The sequence below is a fragment of the Mobula birostris genome, chromosome 29 (assembly GCF_030028105.1).
Source record: "Mobula birostris isolate sMobBir1 chromosome 29, sMobBir1.hap1, whole genome shotgun sequence".
In the NCBI taxonomy this organism is placed as follows: Eukaryota; Metazoa; Chordata; class Chondrichthyes; order Myliobatiformes; family Myliobatidae; genus Mobula; species Mobula birostris.
Genome location: NC_092398.1, coordinates 28,545,136 through 28,566,855, shown reverse-complemented (window position 1 = coordinate 28,566,855; position 21,720 = coordinate 28,545,136). Strand labels below are relative to the sequence as shown.

Below are 21,720 nucleotides of genomic sequence, written 5' to 3'. Positions count from 1 at the left end.
GAGCGAGGGGAAGAAATGTGAGAATGCTGCCAGGACTTGAGGACAGGCTGGGTGGGCCAAAACTTTCCACCCTGAAAAGGTAGTTAGGTACATGGAGCTTGGAAAAATAGAGGGCTGTGCGGTAGGGAAATTCTAGGCAGCTTCTAGAGTGGGTCATATGGTCGGCTCGACATTGTGGGCCGTAGATTTCTATGTTTCTATGAAACGCAGAAGTTAGAGGAATGAATTTATAGATGTACACTAGAAAATCATGAGGATCGAAGATGGGCTGAACACACACCATCTTTGGGAACTTGAATCCGGAGGGTAGAGGCTTTAAGGGAAGACTTGAAAATTTACAAGGTGCTATCATTCAACTTCTGTGTGCAGAGCACGTATGTGCCTGAGGCAGGTACAATAACAATGTTCAAAGTCATTTTATTACTAAAGTACTAACCGGAGATTCAAAAGAAGTTTGGATCAGTGCAAACCTGCAAGAGGTCCACAGCCTTGCCTTTGGGTTTGGGGGCTATGCCTCCATGACCCAGAGAGCAATGGCTGGCTGGCGTCAGGGCTTTGTGCTTTGGCTCTTGGTGTCACAACCACTGAATCGGCAGCGCAGCGGATTCGGCAATTGCCCTGCGAATGTGCACGTGTCAGCTAATTATTATTTCATTGTGACAGTATCCTTTTGTTCGTAGCGCATATCGAGACTTGAGCAAAGCACAGCAACGTTTGGCTGCCTCATCTTAGGGCCCCTCATCTTCGGAGAGGGTCCAGATGAGTTTCACAAGGATGATTCCAGGAATGAAAGAGTTATCTATGAGGAACGTTTGGTGGCTCTGGGTCTGTACTCGCTGGAATTCAGAAGGATGAAGGGGGAATCTCATTGAAACCTTTCGAATGTTGAAAGACCTTGACGAAGTAGATGTGGAAAGGATGTTTCTCGTGGTAGGAGAATCTAGGACAAGAGGGCACAGCCTCAGGAAAGAGGGGCGCCCTTTCGAAACACAGATGGGGAGAAATTTCTTTAGGCAGAGGGTGGTGAATTTGTGGAATTTGTTGCCACAGGCAGCTGTGGAGGCCAAGTCATTGGCCAGAGATTGATCGGTTCTTGATTAGACATAGCATCAAAGGTTATGGGGAGAAGGCTGGGAACTGGGGTTGAGGGGGAGATTAAAAAGAAAGGACCAGCCATGATTGAATGGTGGAGCTGATTCAATGGGCCAAATGGCCTAATTCTGCTCCTATGATTTATGGTTCTGTGGACTCGCTTCAGTATCTCTCGCTCTCCGCACTTGGGCCATATCCGACCACCGTGACATTTGGTAAGGTCAAAGGGTAGAGCCCAGACCAAGACTGGTCCACTGGCCCTCCGGGTTCGGGGGGGTTCAGCTCAGGGTTGACTGGTTAAACAAAATCGTTAAGGAAACAGCAATGAAGAATGTTTCTGCATCTGAGTCCGGCGGTGTTCCTGTGTCAACGCCCAGGACTTGCGTGACAGTGACAGCAGTGAAAACCGAGAGGGAGCTACTGACACGATGAAGGGAAGGCTTGAACTCCAGAGGTGGAGGACCGTCATTGCTGCCCCAGATGCCAGCGGAGTAACGGACAGTAAGTAAGCTAACGCATCAAAGTCTGCAGATGCTAGAAATCCAAAGCAACACACACACAAAACTGAGGAACTCAGCAAATCAGGCAGCAACGATGGAAAAGACTAAACAGTCGACGTTTCAGGCTGAGACCCTTCACCAGGTCTGAGAAGGAAGGGGGAAGATGCCAGAATAAAAATGTTGGGGGGGGGAATGGGATAAGAGGCTAGCTGGAAGGTGATAGGTGAAGCCAGGTGAGTGGGAAAGGGCTGGAGAAAGAATCGAATAGGAGAGGTGAGTGAACAATTGGAGAAAAGGAAGGAGGAGGGGAAATGGGGGAATTAATAGGCAGGTCAGAAGAAGTGAGAGGTCAGTGGGGAATAGAGAAGGGGAAGGGTAGAAATTTGTTCACCAGAAGGGGAAATCGGTATTTATGCCATCAGGTTAGAGGCTACCCTGATGGAATATAAGGTGGTGTTCCTCCGCCCTGAGGGTGACCTCACCCTGCTAAGAGGAGGCCACGGACAGACGCGTCAGAACGGGAATCGGGATTATAACGTTTAGCCACCGGGAAATCCCACTGGTGGCGGATGGTGCGGAGGTACTCGATGAAGCTGACCCCACAATTTATGGCGGGTCTCACCAACATCAAGGAGGCCCAGACACAGCGGAATGACCCCAGAAGATTTGCAGGTGAGGTGTTGCCTCACCTGCAGGGACTGCTCGAGGCCCTGAATGAACAGCTAAGTTTAGCTAGGAAAGCTTTCCAGGGATAGGGACCAAAGGCCACCAAGGGGGTCTGCATTGATTTTGGCCCTTTGATGGGTGGGGAGAAGTTGGGTCAATGGTGCTGTGTTTGATCTATCTACTGATGTGAAGCTCGAAGACCAGCGACGCAGACGTGGTGCGGAGTTCGAGGTCCCATCATTGGCGAGTCTGGATTTCAAGGCCAGGTGTTCGGTGATCAGCGAGTCCCAGGGTCGAGGGTCGGGGTTCGAAAATCAAGGCCTGTCCGCAGGAGCCAAATCTGTGAGTCCATTGGAGAGGTCAAAGCCCGATGGTGTCCGGGTCCGCTGGAGTATTGTAGGCGTGCTATCTTGGCAGCGGATTGTGTGGCGAACCTGGCGGGCTACCCCCAGCACGCACTGGGGTGTATTGGTGGTTAATGCACACGAGGTGTTTTGACGTACACATGATCGTAAATTTTAAACTATCTTACCCATGTTTTCCAGGGTGATGTTGCTTGATCTGACCGCCTGTTTGATCTCATTGCAGATGCTCTCAATTCGGTGAGGCACCAATGTAACATAGTCGTGCTCCGAGTTCCGCCTGTCTACCTCAGCCTGCGCCATGGGCTGGGCTGCAACATACCTCTTAATTTCCATGTTGTAGTACATGATAGTAACACCATCATAGGCGTAACGTAAGCGTATGTCGTCCACTTCAAGGCCACGGAAGAGACACTCACACTGGACGTGAAAGAGGTGCATATCTAAAAGAAGTGATAACAACCCATTGTTAGACACTTCGCATCATCGTTTTACCCAGAGGGTGGGCCTGTATATTTCATGGGTATCGTCTTACCCAGAGGGTGGGCCTGTACACACCACAGGGATCGTTTTATCCAGAGGATGGGCCTGTATATTTCACGGGTATCATTTTACCCAGAGGGTGGACCTGTATATTTCATGGGTATCGTTTTACCCAGAGGGTGTGTCTGTACACACCACAGGGATCGTTTTACCCAGAGGATGGGCCTGTACACACCACAGGGATCGTTTTACCCAGAGGATGGGCCTGTACACACCACAGGGATCGTTTTACCCGGAGGGTGGGCCTGTATATTTCACGGGTATAGTTTTACCTAGAGGGTGGGTCTGTACACACCCAGACATCCCACCTCTCCCGGAAGTTCCGGGAGTCTCCCGCATATGAATAATGGCTCCCTGATGCCCGCAAATTATATACAATATCACAGAAATCAATTTTTTTGAGAGTGAGCGAGAGAGAGAGCGCACGAGAGAAAGCAAGTGAGAGCGCACGAGCGAGGGCGGGAGAGAGCGAGAGCGCGCCATGGCAGAGTATTCCAAAGAAAAGAAAATATAAAACGTACGTCACCCCAGACTACACTAAAGTGTACCCCTGCCTAATAGGGGTCAAAAATAATGACAGTGTTGCTCGCTGCACTGTTTGCAACAGTGACTTTTCTATTGCCCATGGTGGGTTAAGACCGTAAAAGACATGTTGAGGTGAGTTTAACAGGTGTCATTCGTTCATTAGCATAGCTAACGTTATTTAAACTAGCTGGCTGGCTGCTAAGGAGCTACTCTATTGCAGACATCCCACCTCTCCCGGGAGTCTCCCGCAAATTGATGATGCTACCTCTCTGAAATCAGTTTATGCAGGGTGGGATGTCTGCACCCCATGGGGATCGTCTTACCCAGGGGGTGCGTCTGTACACACCACGGAGATCATTTTACCCAGAGGGTGGGCCTGTACAGGCCACGGGCACCATTATACCCAGAGTGAGATCTTTGTGAGGACCCTTCCTGACACGAGACCCTGTAGGTACTGGAAATGCAGACCCTGTACACACACACACACACACACACTCACTCACTGTTGTCATCGTCACAGCCTGATACATCAACAGGTTATTTCTCTCCACCAGACGTCAAAGTAAGTTATTTATCAAAGTACATCTATGTCGTACCACCCTGAGATTCATTTCCTTGCGGGCATTCACAGTCAAACACAAAGGAATCAATGAAAAACTATACACAAGCTAAAGACAGGCAAAGAAGGTAAACTGCAAATGCAAAACAAAACAACTAACAACCTAAAAAAGAAATTACAGGCTGCAGACTGCAGCGATAACACTTCAGAAGAAACACTGTATATCTAGAAGTTTTCTGAGCCGCCCGCGAATTGCCGCCTGCGCCATCTTAATCATCTGAGTTCTTTGTGTGTGTTACCCTTCCTGTCTATCTGTCTCCAGAAATCTGGTTTAAAAGAGAGACAATATAGAATCATGTTTTTTTTTCTTTACCAGTTTCTAGTTTACCTTTCCCTGTTTCTTTCTGACTGAATCACCGGGTTGTGAGAACAGCTTCCCACCATGAACATTATCAAAGTCTCTCCTAACTTTGAACAGCTTCTAACCAATCCCCTGCCCCCCGCCTCCAATCTGGTGTGGCTCAGAGCTCCCCAATTCTCCTCGCAGCCTGTGCTAGGAGACGGTCCGAGGTGCAGACCTACGGGCAGACAGTCCGGTGGCGTGCCAGAGGACTTGAGCCAACTTACCGCTCTGGATGGCCGCGACAGAGACCACTTCAGCTAGGAGAGCCGCGAAGGCCAACCTGCAGCAAACACTCATCTTTGGAGGCAATAGTGGGCTCTCTGATGCGTCTGAGTGAAACAGGTGAGTATTTGAAGTGAGGTGGACCAGCTGAGCAATTGTACTGAGCAAACCTGTTCTGGATTCCTTGGACTTCACCTGACTCCACCCCCCGGGAGCAGGCTGTACCAGCCTCCTGCTTGTCTCCTAATGACTTCAAGTGTTTATTTCCTTTCCTTTGTATACTTCTATCTGGCGTTCTGTGCCTAAAATGTTCCAGGATCGGGTATATATAAAGTGGAGGTTGCAAAGAAGAGGCAGCTGAAATATAGCCTAGTGAAGTGTATGGTCCTGCACTTTGGCAGAAGGAATAAAGACATACGAGGAGGGATTGATAAGTCTGTGGCCTAAGGTAGAAGGAGTCAATTTTAGAAAACCTAGCACATTTATCTTTCAACATAGTCCCCTTCTACACGTACACACTTAGTCCAGCGGTCGTGGAGCATACGGATCCCTTCTTTGTAGAAATCGGCGTCTCGAACCTCCAGAAAATGGTCCACAGCAGGGGTGATTGATAAGTTTGCGGCCTGGGGTAGAAGGAGATGAGTTATACAGCTCTCGTTACATGCATGTGCAGCTCAACTCTTTGAGTGATTATGCAGAAAGTTTGAAGTTAATAACTCATCTCCTTCTACCTTAGGCCATGAACTTATCAATGATCCCTGCTGTGGACCACTTTCTGGAGGTCCAAGACGCCGACTTCTACAAAGAAGGGATCCGTATGCTCCACGGCCGCTGGACTAAGTGTGTAAGTGTAGGAAAAATGAATGTGCTAAGTTTTCTAAAATTTTCTCCTTCTAGCCACGAACTTATCAATCACGCTTCGTAGACTATTTTCTAAACGGTGAGAGCAAATTCAGAAATTAGATGTTCCCTAAACGTTAACTTGCAGGGTGAGGAAGGAAAATGTGTGTTACATACACAGCCTGGTAGCGTAGTGGTTAGCAAAACACTTTACAGTATAGGTGACCCAGGTTCGATTCCCGTTGTTGCCAGTAAGGCGTTCGTGCATTCTACCCGAGACCGTGTGATTTTCCTCTGGATGCTCCAATTCCTTGCCACGTTGCAAAGGCTTTCCAGTTGGTAGGTTAATTGGTCTTTGTAGATTGTCCTGTGATTAGGGTAGGATGAAATATGGGGGTTCATGAGCAGTATATTCCACACTGTATCTCAATAATAATAGTTCATTCATTCATTTCGAGAGGACTAGAATATTAAAGGAAGAATGTAATGCTGACGCTTTACCAGGCACTGGTCAGACCGAACTTGCAGTTTTGGGTCCCTTATTTAAGGAAGGATGTGCTGGCCTTGGAGAGGGTCCAGAGGACGTTCACGAGAATGATCCTGGGATTGCAAGGGTTAACCACGAGGAGCGCTCGATGGCTTTGGGCCTGCACTTGCTGGAGTTTAGAAGAATGAGGGGGGTCTCATTGAAACCTACCAAATATTAAAAGGCCTAGACAGAGTGGACGTGGAGAGCATGTTTCCAATGTCGGGGTGGGGGAGGGAAGTCTAGGTTCACAGAATAGAAGGACACCCCTTTAGAACAGAGTTGAGGAGGATTTGGTTTAGCTGGAGGGTGGTAAATCTGTGGAATTTGTTGCCACATACAGTCATTTAAAGCGGAGGCTGATATGTAATTTTTAATCGGAGGTTGAAATTCAGAGTGGAACAGGCTTTTCTGGCCCTCAAGCCACTCCATCCTGTAGCCCCATGACTTAATCCTAGCCCAATGACCAACCAAGCTACCAACCGGTGCATCTTTGGATGGTGGGAGGTAACCAGAGCACCCAGAGGAAACCCACGCAGTCACGGGGAGAACGTACAAACTCCTTACAGACAGTAGTGCGAATTGAACCCAGGTCGCTGGTTCTGTAAAGTGTCACGCTAACCGCTACACTACCGTGCCGAGTTGGATAAGTTCTCAATCGATAAGGGCATTAAAGAAGGCAGGGGAACGGGGTTGAGAGGCGTGCTAAATTAGCTAGGATTGACTGACAAAGTAGACTCGATGGGCTAAATGGCTGGGCGTCGTCTCTGAGAACTCGCTTTCATCCTAAATGCTATTTACTTACTTTTGTTGTTTGCATAATTTGTTATTTTTATTCTCTCACCACATTGGGTGTTTGTCGGTCTTTTGCTCTAAATTTGTTTTTTTGGGTCTCTTTGTTTTGTGGTTGCATATAAGGAGACGAATCTCAAGGTTGTATAAAGTATAGATACTTTGATAATAAATGTACTGTGAACATTGTTGGGTTGACCTCACAAACCCTCCAAGATCAATCTAACCCTTTCCTCCCACGCGCCCCTCCATGTTTCTTTTATCCATGTGTCTTTGTGTTAAAGGTTCCTCATGTATCTGACTCTACCACCGTCCCTGGTGCAAAAACCAGACAAGGGAATAATGAGGTGCTGCTCACGGGTTCAATGTCCATTCAGAACTCCAGTGACAGAGGGGAAGAAGTTTGTGAATCATTGAGTGTGTGTTGTCAGCTCCTGTATCTCCTCCCCAATGGTATGAACAAGAAAAGGGCACGTCCCAGAGAGTGGCAACAGATGCCAACTTCTTGAGGCACCACCTCTTGAGGATGTTCTGGATGACGGGTGGTCATCCAGTACAGAAATAGGCCCTTTGGCCCATCTAGTCCAAGCCGAGCTGTTATTCTGCCTAGCCCAATCAACCTGCACCTGGACCTTGGCCCTCCATTACTCCTGCCGTCCATGTACCCACCCAAATTTCCCAAGTGTTGCAACCAAACCCACGCCCACCACTCCTGCTGGCAGATCGTTCCACACTTTCACCACCCTCTGAGTGAAGAGGATCCGCCCCTCGTTCCACTTAAACGTTTCAACCTGCAGCTCACGATATCTAATTCTAGTCTCGCCCAAACTCAGAGGAAGAAGTCTGCCTCCACAACACTTTACGGTACCAGCGACCCAGGTTCAATTTCCGCCGCTGCTGGTAAGGTACATTCTCGCCGTGACCATGTGGGCTTCCTCCCAATGCTCTGGTTACCTCCCACAGTCAGAAGACCTACTGGTCAGTAGGTTAATTGGCCATTGTAAATTATCCTGCGATTAGGCCAGAGTTAAATCGGGGGTTGCTGGGTGGTGCGGCTCGAAAGGGCAGGAAGGGCCGATCTCGAAATACATGTAATCTAAATTACTACTTGACTGTGGAATGACCGTTGGTGCCAGATGGTTACGATTTGGGTATCTCAAAGACTGCTGATCTCCTGGGATTTTCATGCACAACTGTCTCTAGAGTTAACAGAGAACGGTGTGATAAACAAAACGAAATCCATAGAGCGGCAGCTCGGTGGGCGAAAGCGCCTCGTTAATGAGAGAGGTCAGAGGAGAATGGCCAGACTGGTTCAAGCTGACAGGAAGGCGACAGCAACTCAAATAACCACGCGTTACAACAGTGGTGTGCTGAAGAGCATCTCTAAACGCACAACATGTCAAACCTTGAAGAGGGTGGGCAACATCAGCAGAAGACCACAAACAAACACTTTAGCAGGTATCTAATAAAGTAGCCATTGAGTAATGTTTCAATGCACACGTGATAAGTCAATTGGAATGTGGCATGATTTAATTCCGTGACAAGATCAGCCATCCTGTGAAGTAAATCCAAACACAACTGCGGGCAGACTTCACAAAACACTTTAACTTGCCAAAATCCCCACTTTCAATAACTGCTCTGATCTGTGTTCTCTAAAATTTCCTGAAAGCATGTTTAAACGTGCTACTTCCTGAAGAACCGGTTTGAGAACTTAACCGCTGCCAGTTGAGGATTGTTACTGTAGCTGTCAAGTTAATGTTACTCATGAAATCGACACGCTAGCAGCGGAGTTGAATTATGTAGCCAGCAAAAATCTAAGCCCCGTTCATAAACAGGACAGTCCCAGTTCACATCTTTTTATTGCTCCTGGAGAGAGGAGCCATCCGCAGACATGGACCTATTCGGCTTCTTAATGGCCCTGCTATTGCCCATGGCAACGGGAGAGGAAATTGGTGAGTGCTTTGTCAGTGGGGGTAACTTGGAACTTATTGATGTTGAAGGGACTTGCTTTACATAGTTGGCTTAGTGGTGGCAATAAGACTGTAAGACAGAGGAGCAGAATTGGGCCCATTGAGTCTCCATACAAAGATGGCTGATTTAACACTAATTGGCCATTCAGCCCATCGGATTTTCTCTGCCATTCGATTGGTCTTTTTATTACTCTCTCAACCCCATTCTCCTGCCTCCTCCTCCTAACCTTTAATGCCATTACTAAACAACAACCTCCACTTTAAATCTACCCAGTGACTCAGCCTCCACGGTCATCTGTGGCAATGAATTCTGCAGATTCATCGTCCTCTGCCTAAAGAAATTCTATCCATCTCTGTTCTAAAGTGTCCCTTTTCTTATATGCTCTCTGGTTCTAGACTCCCGCACCATTGGAAACACCTTCTTTATATCCATTATCTCAGCCTTTCAATATTCAATAGGTTTACTGAGAATCCCCCATCATTCTCCTAACCACCAGCAAGTACATGCCTGAGCTATCAAATGCTCCTCATCTATTAACCCTTTCATTCCCAGGACCATTCTCCTCTCGACCTTCTCTAATGCCAACACATAAGGGACCTAAAACTGTTCACAATGCTCCAAGTGTGGTCTGACCAATGCCTTCTAAAGCTTGAACATTACACCCTTGCTTTTCATCTGAAAATAATCCAATCTGAGCTTTTCTCCTTTACAACTAGGGAGCCCTGGCAACCCTGCAACACCCTTTTGTCACCCCTGGTAAAGTCAAATAAATAGTTTGCCTTGACTCAAAGTCCTTCAGTGTAACGGGACAGAAGGAAACTTACACTAGCTCGTTCGAAAAAGTATCTTGAAAAGCAGTCAGTGTGTTGAAACTCTTTTACGAAAAATACTTTTTAATGCAGTGAGCTGCTGCCACGTGATTGGCTGATTAGATATTTATATTATCAAGCGGGTGTACTTAATAAAGACCATAAGATATTGGAGCAGAATTAGGCCATTTGGCCCATCGAGTCTGCTCCGCCATTTCCCCATGGCCGATCCATTTCCCTCTCAGCCCCAGTCTCCTGTCTTCATGCCCTGACTAATCAAGAACCTATCAACCTCTGCCTTAAACACACCCGATGACTTTGTCTCCACAGCCATCTGTGGCAAAAAATTCCACAGACTCACCACTCTCTGGCTAAAGAAATTGCTCCACATCTCCGTTCAAAAAGGACGCCCCTCCAATCTGAAACTGTGTGCTCTGGTCTTAGACTCTCCCCACCATTGGAAACACCCTCTCCACACCCACTCTGTCGAGGCCTTTCAGCATTCCATAGAACAAAGGACATACTCAGTCTGGAGATAACAACCTATAAATAGCTGGATTCAAGTGGCATGACAAAATAGGAAGCTTCCAGAAAAATAGAGAAACACTATACCGTAATTGCTGGAAAAATCACTGATCAGGTGATTATGTAAAAGGCAAGCTCAAGAATGTTAAACTACAAGGGAAATACAAGAAAGGTAGCAATTCTCAAATATACATTTAATGGCAGAGAAATGTATACAATATACATCCTGAAATCCTTTTTCTTCACAAACATCCACGATAACAGAGGAACCCCAAAGCCGCCCCCCCCAGCTCCCCCTCCTACGCACAAGCAGCAGCAAAGCATCAATAAAGAGACAGACTTGTAGTAGCCCAAAGACTACTCCTTCACCCGGTATTCAACATACCACAGGCTCTCTCTCTCTCCCTAATAAGGGAAAAAGAGATGTCCCCGTTTCACAGCGAGAGGGGAGACATAACAAAGCCACTCGCTGATTTATGGTGTTAAAAGTCTGTTGCGTCGCTTTTTCCGAGCTCTGTGCCCAAAGAGCTCGGGTCTCTGGGCACACAGCCAGCAGCCAGCTCTCTGCTTTCGATCTTCTGTGTGCTCCTATGACACACCAATTTCCCGCTGAGGCACTGACCTCGAGTCCGCCCGCCTGCAGAGCCATGAAATCCCGGAACCCTGAAGGCTCGCGAGTCTTCTAGGCCGCGTCCTTGGCATATCGAATAGCGGCCAGTCGTGAGACCCCGGGAGCGGGTTCCATTCCCGCAAAGAACCGAAGTCAGCGTGTAACTTCGGGTCAGCGTCTTCAAAAGAACCCTGAAAGGGAAAAATAGAGATATTTCTACACCATGATCCAGCGGTAATCAAGGTCAGTTACTGTACCGAGGTGGTGATCAGAGTTGTGCCAGTCAGTTGCAGAACCGAATGGTTGAAGGGAAGTCGTTGTTTCTGAACCTGGTGGGGTGGGACTTCAGGCTCCAGTACCGATGGGAGCTGCGCAGTGATGGTGTGGCCCTGAGTGGTCAGCAATCTTTGATGTTGCTTTCCTGAGGCAAACACTACTGATGGTGAGAAGGGGTGGGCCTGTGATGCATTGGCTTGAGTCCACTAATCTCTGCAGCTCCTTCTATTCTTGCGCATGGAAGCCGTGATGTAACCAGCCAGGACACTCTCGACAGAAGTTAGGATGGTCAGTGACAAGCAGAGTTTTCTTAACCTCCTAAGAAACCAGCAATCATCTCACTGTATCCTCGCACAGTAAAGAACAACTACAGCGAACTGTGAGGGCAGTGCCCTGCATTGGCTGCAGTTTACCATCACTGCAGGACTTGTGTGTGTCCAGGACAAAGAAGTGTGCAGGAAAAATCCTCGCGGACCCTCCCCTCTGGAAAGCGCTCTCATCATCATCATCAGGTGCCATGCCCAGTTTGAGCTTTGACTGCCATGGCCCCACACGCTCCTGTTTCGGGTCAAGTGGATCAATTCATTGGTATTCATTTCCAGCTCTCTGGCTGCTGTCTCCATCATCATTTGTCTTTGCCTTCCTCTTGCTTTCTTCTCTTCAATCTTTCCCATAATTACCATGCATTCTAACTCCTCTTTCCTAATCACATGTACAATGAAGGCACCTTGCCTTTTCATGATCACATACATTATTCCTCTTTTTGTGTTTGCTCTGTTCATGACATCTCGTTAGATATCCATTTTGTCCATGATATTCTTTGCATCCTCCTCAAAAACCACATCTCTTCTGCTACAATTCATTTCTTCATGTTACTAGATATTGTCCAACATTCTGAGTCACATAACGTAACTGGATAAACGTAACATTTCAGTGCTCTGAAGCCGGTTGTCATGCCTAGTTTAGTGTTGGTCAGTATACTCTTCATTCTCGTAAAGGTGTCTTTTGCCATCCCTATTCTTCTTTTGATGTCCATGTCGCACCTGCCATCTGATGTCACCCAGCTTCCTAAGTAGCAAAAGTTCTTTACTTGTTTTATGTCCTCCCCGTTTATTCTCAGTCTGCAGACAGAGTTCTCCTTCTTTTTGGATATCACCATACATTCTGTCTTTTTGCAATTGATAGACTAACGAAGTCAGGACTAACGAAGGGTCCTGACGAAGGGTCTCGGCCCGAAACATCGACTGTACCTCTTCCAATAGATGCTGCCTGGCCTGCTGCGTTCACCGGCAACTTTTATGTGTGTTGCTCAAAATTCCAGCATCTGCAGATTTCCTCCTGTTTAAAGATTAATATCATGGGAATTAGCGAAGTTCATTGGACAGGTGCTGGAACATGTCAGAATAGAAATAAAACACTAATTTATTCTTGTGGAAAGCGCTCTAGGGTTATTAAAACAAAGCGTTCACACCATCTTAAAAGTTTCTTCCCCCAGGCAGTTAATCTGATCGACCATTCTAGTTACCTCCCCCACCCCCTCTATCTATTACTTCATCATCGCCCGGTAAACACTTCAAACCAATTTTATAATGCTGTTTACACTGTAAATGCATGCTGATATTTATGTATTTATGTTGTGTCCCTGAGCAAGGCACTTAACCACACATTGCTCTGCGACGACACTGGTGCCAAGCTGTATCAGCCCTTGTCCTTCCCTTGGACAACATCGGTGGTGTGGAGAGGGGAGACTTGCAGCATGGGCAACTGCCAGTCTTCCATACAACCTTGCCCAGGCCTGCACCCTGGAGACCTTCCAAGGCGCAAATCCATGGTCTCACGAGACTAACGGATTCCTATGGTGAATAATATTGATCCTTGACCCTACATTGGCTCGTTAATCTCCGAACACAGCTTGGGGACATGGAGATGACTCTGGAGAATCCTGCAGAAGCCCACGTGTTCACAGGGGGAGCTTGCAAACTCCACATAGGTAGCACCCCAGGTCCGGATCGAACTCAGGCTCCCTGGATACTCCAAGTGTCATCTGACCAATACCTGAATCTGCATTGGTCAGACCACAACTGGAGTATCGTGAGCATCTTTACATAGAAAATGGAACTTAGAACAGAACAGGTCCTTCGACCTTCAATGTTGTGGCAAGGTTTTAACCTACTCTAAGATCAATCTAACTCTTCTCTCCAATGTAACCCTCCATTTTTCTATCATCCATCTGAGTTCCTTAAATGTCTTTAAGGAATTTTCCTCTCCCATTGCCCCTGGCAGGGTGTTCCACATACCCACATAGTCTGTGTTTAAAAAACTACCTCTGCATCAGGCAGATGGGGTTCATCGGCCGACATTGGAAGCTGGTATAGGAGAAGGAAAACTCTGATCTCAAACCTCTGATGCCTTGGGGCTATACCCACTCATGGGGAGTAAACCCCAAGGGGAAAATCCAGAGCTGGAGTCCGTAAGACAGTCCGACGTTGATTTCAGCACTGACTGGCAACGCCTGCGGTGCTGCTGATGCCTGACGGTATCGGCGTCTGCCGTTCCTTTGGATTCATCAGCTGCGTAGAGAGGGGAAGCCTGTTACATGGGTAACAGCTTGCTCCCCATATCGTACTGCCCTGGCTTGCGTATAACGATAGCTAGGACACACCATCTGTTTTTGACCCTAACATCTCCAGTCACTTTAACGTTATGCTCCCTTGCATTAGGCAAGTCTGGCCTGGGAAAATGGAACTGTCTTGGGCCTTTTCTCGAAGAAGTGATGTGCCGGCATTGGAGAGGATCCAGGGGAACTTCACAGGAATTATCCTGGGAATGAACGGATTAGTGTGCGAGGCACATTTGATGGCTCTAGGCCTGTTCTCGCTGGAGTTTAGAAGAATTAGGAGCCGCGGGGCAGGGGGGCGGGTTCGAGAGATCTCACTGAAACCTATTGGATATTGAAAGGAATTTCTTTATCCAGAGGGTGATGAATCTGTGGAATCCATTGCCGCAGATGGGGCTGTGGACACCAAGTCATTGAGTATATTTAAACCAGGGGCCTGATTAGCAAGGGTGTCAAAGGTTACGAGGAGAAGGCCGGAGAATGGGATTGAGACATATAATAAGTCAGCCACAATGGAATGGCAAAGCAGACTCAATGGGCTGAATGGCCAGATTCTGGTCCAAATGTATGTCTGTTGGTCCCTGAATGACTAACAACAGTCCGAACTCGCTGAAAGAGGAGCAAATGTTCTTGGTCAGTGTCCCTCCCGCAGGGGCTGTACAGTATGAAGAATGGAATTTTGTTTATTTGGGAGTGAGTCTGCATGCTAGCTTCTTCACTGTGTGGAGAACTTCACTCACCTCCGCACTGAACCGATTCCACAACCTACAGACTCACTTTCAAGGACTCTACGCGTTCTCAGTATTATTTATTTACTAATTTATCTTTTTTTGTTGCATTTGCACACTTTTCTTTTTTGCACATTGGTTGCTGGTAAGTCTTTGTAGCTTTTCATTAGGCTCCTTAAAGTTCCCATAGCCCGGAGAGGTAGTGGGAATAAGCTCCTACTATCTATTAAATGCTCCCAATGTCGTGCGCCTCCAATAGCCTCTGACAACCAAGTCCAGCTCTTGGCTTTCACGTGTGGCTTAGCTACTAAACCCATTGGAGAAAGGGCAAAGGCGGGTGACTGGCACCTTAAAACCAGTCGCTTCGGGCAGATGTGGTTGGCAGCTCATCTTGTAGAAGGAAAGCCCTCAAACCTCTGCTGCCTTGAGGCTATACCCAGTCATGGGCTAGGCTTCGGGAATAAACTCCGAGGAGTTATCCGGAGCTGGAGTCCCCACGTTGAGTTAAATGCTGATTGGCAACACGAGTAACACTGGCTGGTGCCAAACTGTATCGGTCTCCGCCGTTCCTTTGGATTCACGGCTGCGTGGAGAGGGGAAGCTTGCGACAGGGGCAACAGCTTGCGCTCCATATCGGACTGCCCTGGCTTGCATACCATGTAGACCGCTAGGATGCAATAAGAGTTGTCCCCGACCAACGGAGGGCCTCAACAAAACTCTGAAGGCCTGTAAGAAAATGAATCTCAGGGTAGTATATGGTGAGCTATGTTTAACCTAAAAGATAGAGCTCTGTTGGCGGTGGAGACTGCTGCAGGCCCTCCATGCTATCACGTTAATAAACTCTTAAAACGAAACTCAAGGTCACTCAGGTGCTCCCAGTTAATATTTCCACGACAGTCACTAAGTTTATGTGCTGCTGTAGCCTAGCCACTACCAGCTCTAACGTGCTGCGTGCTCAGAAATGCTCCTCGGCACACCACAGCTGTAACGTGTGATTATTTGAGTTACCGTTGCCTTCCTGTCAGCTTGAAGCAGTCTGGCCATTCTCCTCTCACCTCTCTCATTAACAAGCCGTTTTTGCCCACAGAACTGCTGCTCGCTGGATTTTTTTTTTCAGCTTTTTGTTTTTCACACCATTCTCTGTAAACTCTAGAACAGGGGTTCCCAACCTGTTTTGTGGATTGGACCCCAACCATTAATCAAAGGCCCATGGACCCGGGTTGGGAACCACTGCTCCAGAGACAGTTGCAGGTGAAAATCCCAGGAGATCAGCAGCTTCTCAGATGCTCCAACCACCCCGTCTGGCACCAACAATCTTTCCATAGTCACTTAGATCACATTTCTTCCCCCATTCTGATGTTTGGTCTGAACAACAACTGAACCTCTTGACTATGCCTGCATGCTTTTACGCATTGAGCTGCTGACATGTGATTGGCTGAGTACTACGAGCAGGTGTACCTCATAACGTGGCCAGTGATTGTAGATGTACTTTGATAATTTATTTATTTTGGACGTGATCGAGGAAAGGGTGGGCATATACGGTACCTAACTTCTTTCTCACTTTATTCCAAGTGTTTAAAAGCGTCTCAGAAAGGCTGTATTACAGCTACAGCCCGAGTTCCGAAACCAACGGCCACATCTTCGATGCGAACACCTCTCCCTTTCTCTTCTACGATTACCAGCGCCATATGTTCTTCATCAAGGGAGTTCAGACAGACGGGGTAAAGGAGCTCGGCCAAGATGAGGTGAACCACTTCAAGGAGAGGTCGAGCGGGATCCAGACCTGGCAGCAGGGCATCACCAAGGAGATGATGAAGTTCACCAACGGTTCGAGCGTCCTGAAAAGTGAGTCGCCGCGCAGAGTTATAGCGCACAGAAACGGGACCTTCGGCCCATCTAGCCCATGCCGAACCATCAACCAATTGGCGTGCGCCCGGGCCATCACCCTCCGTGCCCCTCCCATCCAGGTGCATCTCTTAAATATTGAAATCAAAGTTACAAATATCGCTTCTGATGGCAGCTCCTTCCACATTCTCAACACCTCTGAGGTTCCCTTTCACTTCACCCTTAACTCTCAACTCACAAACTCCAGCTCCAGTCTCGCCCGACCTCAGCGGAAAAAGCCTGCTTGTGTTTAGTTTCTCTACACCCCTCATAATTTTGTTTATCTCAATCAAATCTTCTCCTCATTCTCCTACACTCCGGGGAGTAAAGTCCTAACCTATTCAACCTTTCCCAATAACTCCGGTCCTCAAGTCCCCAAGTCCTCATAAGTTTATTCTGCACTCTTTCAATCTTATTGATATCATTCCTGTAGACAGGTGACCAGAAATGCACACAATGCTCCAAATTAGGCCTCAACGGCATCTCATACAACTCAACACTTACTTGTGAACATTTGTGAATAGTTCAATTTTATAAACATTTCGAACCTTCTCGTGATCCATTCTGAACTGAACTAGACGCCCTCAGCTGCATTTGGCCAATGTATCTTGCCTATCTGTGTACCTGTCTAATTGTCTTTCAGTCCAATAGCACCCTCCTCCACCACATCGTCTGGCTCTGTCAGCTGGATGAGGCAGTGGCTCTGCCAGCTGCAATTCTGTCCTTTTCGTATATCTGCCTGATCTTTGCCCCTTCACTAATCCTTTCCATATCCCTGATCTTTGCCCTTTCACTAAACCTTTACATATCCCTGATCTTTGCCCTTTCACTAAACCTTTACATATCCCTGATCTTTGCCCTTTTGCTAAACTCTTCCATATCCCTGATCTTTCGCTAAAACTTTCCATATCCCTGATATTTGCCCTTTTGCTAAACCTTTACATATCCCTGATCTTTGACCTTTCACTAAACCTTTCCATATCCCTGATCTTTGCCTTTTCGCTAAACCTTTACATATCCCTTCTCTGAAGCTTTGAGGCCCTCTTACGCCTGATTTGCCCAGAACTTCAGGGACAGATTTAGTTGTGTTCAGGACAAACCTGTGGTCATTCACAGTTACTTTTGCCCCATTCACGCTGGCCTTTCCACATTTACCTTTACATTTGACCTGTTCATGGTGACCTTTGCTCTGTGTTCCAGAGAAACCCACTGTCCACATCTACACGGAAGACGACTATGCTCCAGAGAAGTCGAACACCCTGTACTGTTACGCTGAGAACTTCTACCCTTTCGAGATTGAGCTCAGCTTCCTGATCAACGGGCAGCCGTTCACCGGGCCTGTCCGATCATCGCAGCTGGTGGTGGAGCCAGACTGGACCTTCAACGTCTACAAATACATTGGGATCGAACCAAAGGACGGGGACACATTCAGCTGTCGGGCAGCACATGTCAGCCTTGAGGAAGGGCTGACCGTCTCACTAGGTATGTTGGCTGGGAAAGGGGCAGGGAGAGAATACCATGGGTCACGTATCCAAAACCAAGGTTTCTGTTATGGAGCAAAGCTGTAAACATCAAGGCCTCTCAATCCTGACATCCTTACAGTCTGCTAGATTTTATCAACATTCATGAGACTTTTGCAATCCTGATACAACTTCAAAGATCCTGTAAATACTGACACACTCCTCGGGACCCCCTATAAATACCGACACTCTCCCCAGGACACCCCGTAAATACCAACGCACTCCTTGGGACCCCCTATAAATACCAACACACTTCCCGATACACCCCATAAATACCAACACTCTCCCCGGGACCCCCTGTAAATACCGACACACTCCCCGGGACCCCCTGTAAATACTGACACACTCCCCGGGACCCCCTGTAAATACTGACACACTCCCCGGGACCCCTGTAAATACAGACACACTGCCCGGGACCCCCTGTGAATACCGACACACTTCCCGGGACCCCCTGTAAATACTGACACACTCCCCGGGACCCCCTGTAAATACTGACACACTCCCCGGGACCCCCTGTAAATACTGACACACTCCCCGGGACCCCCTGTAAATACCGATGCATTCCCCAAAATGCTGATCAAATTGATGTTTACTTTAAGTGAGGTGCGCACGTATCACGCAGTCGCCTGCTGACGTATGCAATTCACGTATTTGTACATATAACTCATAATGAATTATTTAAACAAAAAGAATGCTGCATCAACCAATATATATTCAAGTTTACTCAAATGTCTTTGAAATATTAGATACAACAGTTTCTCCCACATCCCAAAGATGTATAGATCAGTCGGCTAATTGGTCACATGGGTGCTGAGTTAATAGTTAAATTGATCACATTGGTGTGATTGGGCAGCATGGGCTCGTTCGAAGTTCAAAGTTCAAAGTGCATTTGTTGTCAAAATATGTATAAATTATACAACCTTGAGATTCGTCTCCTTACAGGCAGCCACAAAACAAGAAGCCCAAAAGAACTCATTAACAAAACACTAATTAACACCCAAAGAAAGAAAAAAAAGACATAATTCGTGCAAACGTTAAAAGCAAGCAGCAGCATTTAGAAGGAAAGACATAGAGCCTCAGTTGACGGTGCAGTGGAGCTCACGGACATGAAGCCTGGAGTAGGCCCACAGCCTCGGCCTCAGCAGAGAGCAGAGTGAGCATAGCGGGGTGGTGAGCAGAACCGGCCCGACCCTCACCTCCGGTGCCGACACCCTGTATTTTCAATCCATTTGGCCTGGCGTTCACATTGTCCAAACACTGGGGCGTTTACCCTCTCCAGGACCTAGGCCCTGTCACGCCAATATTCTCTGAGCCCGGACCCACGTTTCAGCCTTCACCTGACCTAGACCTCGCTCCGACTTTGCATCGCACCCGCGTGCCCCTTCATGGTTTGCCGCGACTGTTTACTACGATTTTCCACAGGAAAGGTCTTATTAATAAAATATTTAGTTGTGTTTCTTGCTTTATGTACCACCAGTAAGCTGTCACTCATCTTCAGTAGCAGCATCCAGTACTAGAAGGGCCTGGTACCAGGCTATATCTGGAAAAAGATAAATTCTTTAAGGAATATAGTTTAAACAGTTGCAGAGAAAGTGAGCTGCAGGTTAACAAATAAAGTTCGAAAGACATCAAGAGCTTTAACACGCAAGGGCTCCCTTCAAGCGGGCAGAATCTGTCCTTGGGCCTGGTGGGACGTGCTTTCAGGCCTTTGTACCTTCTGCCCAAAGGGGGAGAGGAGAAGAGAGAATGCCCAGGGTGGGAGGGGTTTTTGATTATACAGGCTGCTTTATTGAGGCAGCGGGAAGTGTAGACAGAGTCCATGGAGAGGATATTGGTTCTGTGACGTGTTGTGATCGAGATAGGATGCAATCCGGGGTACATCTAAAAAAAAAAGCTGGTCAGAGTCCTCAGGGACGTGCCGAATTTGGACTCAATTTTCCGTCCTGACTTTACCCCACAGATCTGCCTCCTCCTGTGCCCACATCCGGGATTATTGTCTGTGCAGTCGGAGTCACAGTGGGAGTTATCGGGTCGCTGGTAACACTGTACCTGGGCAGAGCGATGCACAAAAGGTGAGGACCTCATTCATCTCTGCGACGGATCCACCCTCTCATCCCCCAAACAGAATATCGACCATTACAGCAGAGTACAGGCCTTTCAGCCCAAGATGTTGTACTGACCCTTTAACCCACTCCAACTTCGATTTAACCCTTCCCTCCCACATTGCCCTCCATTTTTTTCAATTATCCATTTGCCTGTCTGAGAATTCCATAAATTCCCCTAATGTACCTACCACCACCCCTGACAGCGCCTTCCATGCATCCATAAGACAAAGGAGGAAAATGAGGCCATTTGGCCCATCGAGTCTGCTCCACCATTTCATCATGGCCAATCCATTTTTCCTCTCAGCCCTAATCTCCTGCCTCTGTGTAAACATCCTCATCCACACCTCAGTAAAAACAACCTCCTGACATCCCCCGACACTTGTTTTGGTTCACCACAGATTCATCTTCTCATCCCCCTATTTCCCTGAAGTTTCCCAACGTTTGTGAATCAGGGGTTTCAGCTTCGGTGTGTTCTCTTGCAGGCGGGGAGGAGTTTGCTCGGGGAGATTCTGCAGTAAGTAACCTCCTGACAGGTAGAAACAACACAGGGGAAGGTGAGTGCCGCTGACGTTTTCTGAAGTGATTGGTCAGACTTTGCACTGTTGCCAATTTTACCACAGTCAGCAAGTCACCTTTCCAGTCTAAGTCTTGTCTGACAGTCCCACAGACCTGTAACCAGCAAACGAAAATTGGTTCATCGTTGTCACATGTCTCGAAGTACAGTGAAAAACTTTGCCTTGCTCACATCTATCAGTCACTCTGTGTCTAACCTGTCTTTTCCTTTTTCTTTCACGTTTTCTGCAGGGAAGTTTCTGAACACTATCACCTGCACCTGGGAGTGTGAGAATTAATGATGTGAAAAGGAAATGCAAAATAGAAACTGTTTTTATATTGTCCAAGTGAAATAAAATCTAAAGTGAGCACGGATCATCAGCTAAACACCAGTTTGGAATGAAGATGTATAAAATTTATAAACTCAGAGCCCGGGAGTGTGTGATGGGATGGTGTGGAGGGAGCTTCACTCAGTGTCTGGCCCCAGGAGTGTGTGATGGGATGTTGTGGAGGGAGTTGCAATCTGTGTCTGACCCCGGGAGTGGGTGATGGGACAGAGTGGAGGTAGCTTCACTCTGTTAATCTTAGTCAAAGTTCAAAATAATAAATAAACAAACAAATAATTCTGAGAACACGAGTTGTAGAGTCCTTGAAAGTGAGTCTATTCGTTGTGGAATCAGTTCAGAGTTGGGGTGAGTGAAGTTATCCACACTGGTTCAGGAGCCTGATGGCTGAGGGGTAATAACTGTTCCTGAACCTGTTAGTGTGGGACCTGAGGCTTCAGGAGACAGTGAGAGGAGATGGTCAAGATGCTGTGGTGTGTTGATCAGGGTGTGACATGCAACGAAAAAACAGCAACATTTAACAATTATAACAACCCAGGACATGCTCTCTTCTTGCTGCTGCCATCAAGAAGGAGATACAGGAGCCACAGAACTCACACCACCAGAATCAGGAACAGTAATTACCCTTCAACCATCAGGCTCCTGAGCCAGTGTGGATAATTCCATTGCCCCATCACTGAAATGTTCCCAAAACCTATGGGCTCACTTTCAAGCACTCTTCATCTCATGTTCTTGATATTTATTTATTA

The 21,720-nt window shown here is 47.4% G+C and overlaps 1 protein-coding gene across 1 annotated transcript; it reads left to right on the top strand.

The window, feature by feature from the left end:
- Window positions 1–8,812: 8,812 nt before the first annotated feature.
- Window positions 8,813–21,359, top strand: LOC140190107 (RLA class II histocompatibility antigen, DP alpha-1 chain-like). The gene is made up of 6 exons (XM_072246595.1): window positions 8,813–8,982; window positions 16,139–16,411; window positions 17,651–17,932; window positions 19,931–20,042; window positions 20,558–20,629; window positions 20,880–21,359. Exons 1-5 carry the CDS (start codon window positions 8,922–8,924, stop codon window positions 20,595–20,597), a joined length of 768 nt encoding a protein of 255 aa, XP_072102696.1. The 5' UTR covers window positions 8,813–8,921; the 3' UTR covers window positions 20,598–20,629; window positions 20,880–21,359.
- The last annotated feature ends 361 nt before the right edge of the window (window positions 21,360–21,720 follow it).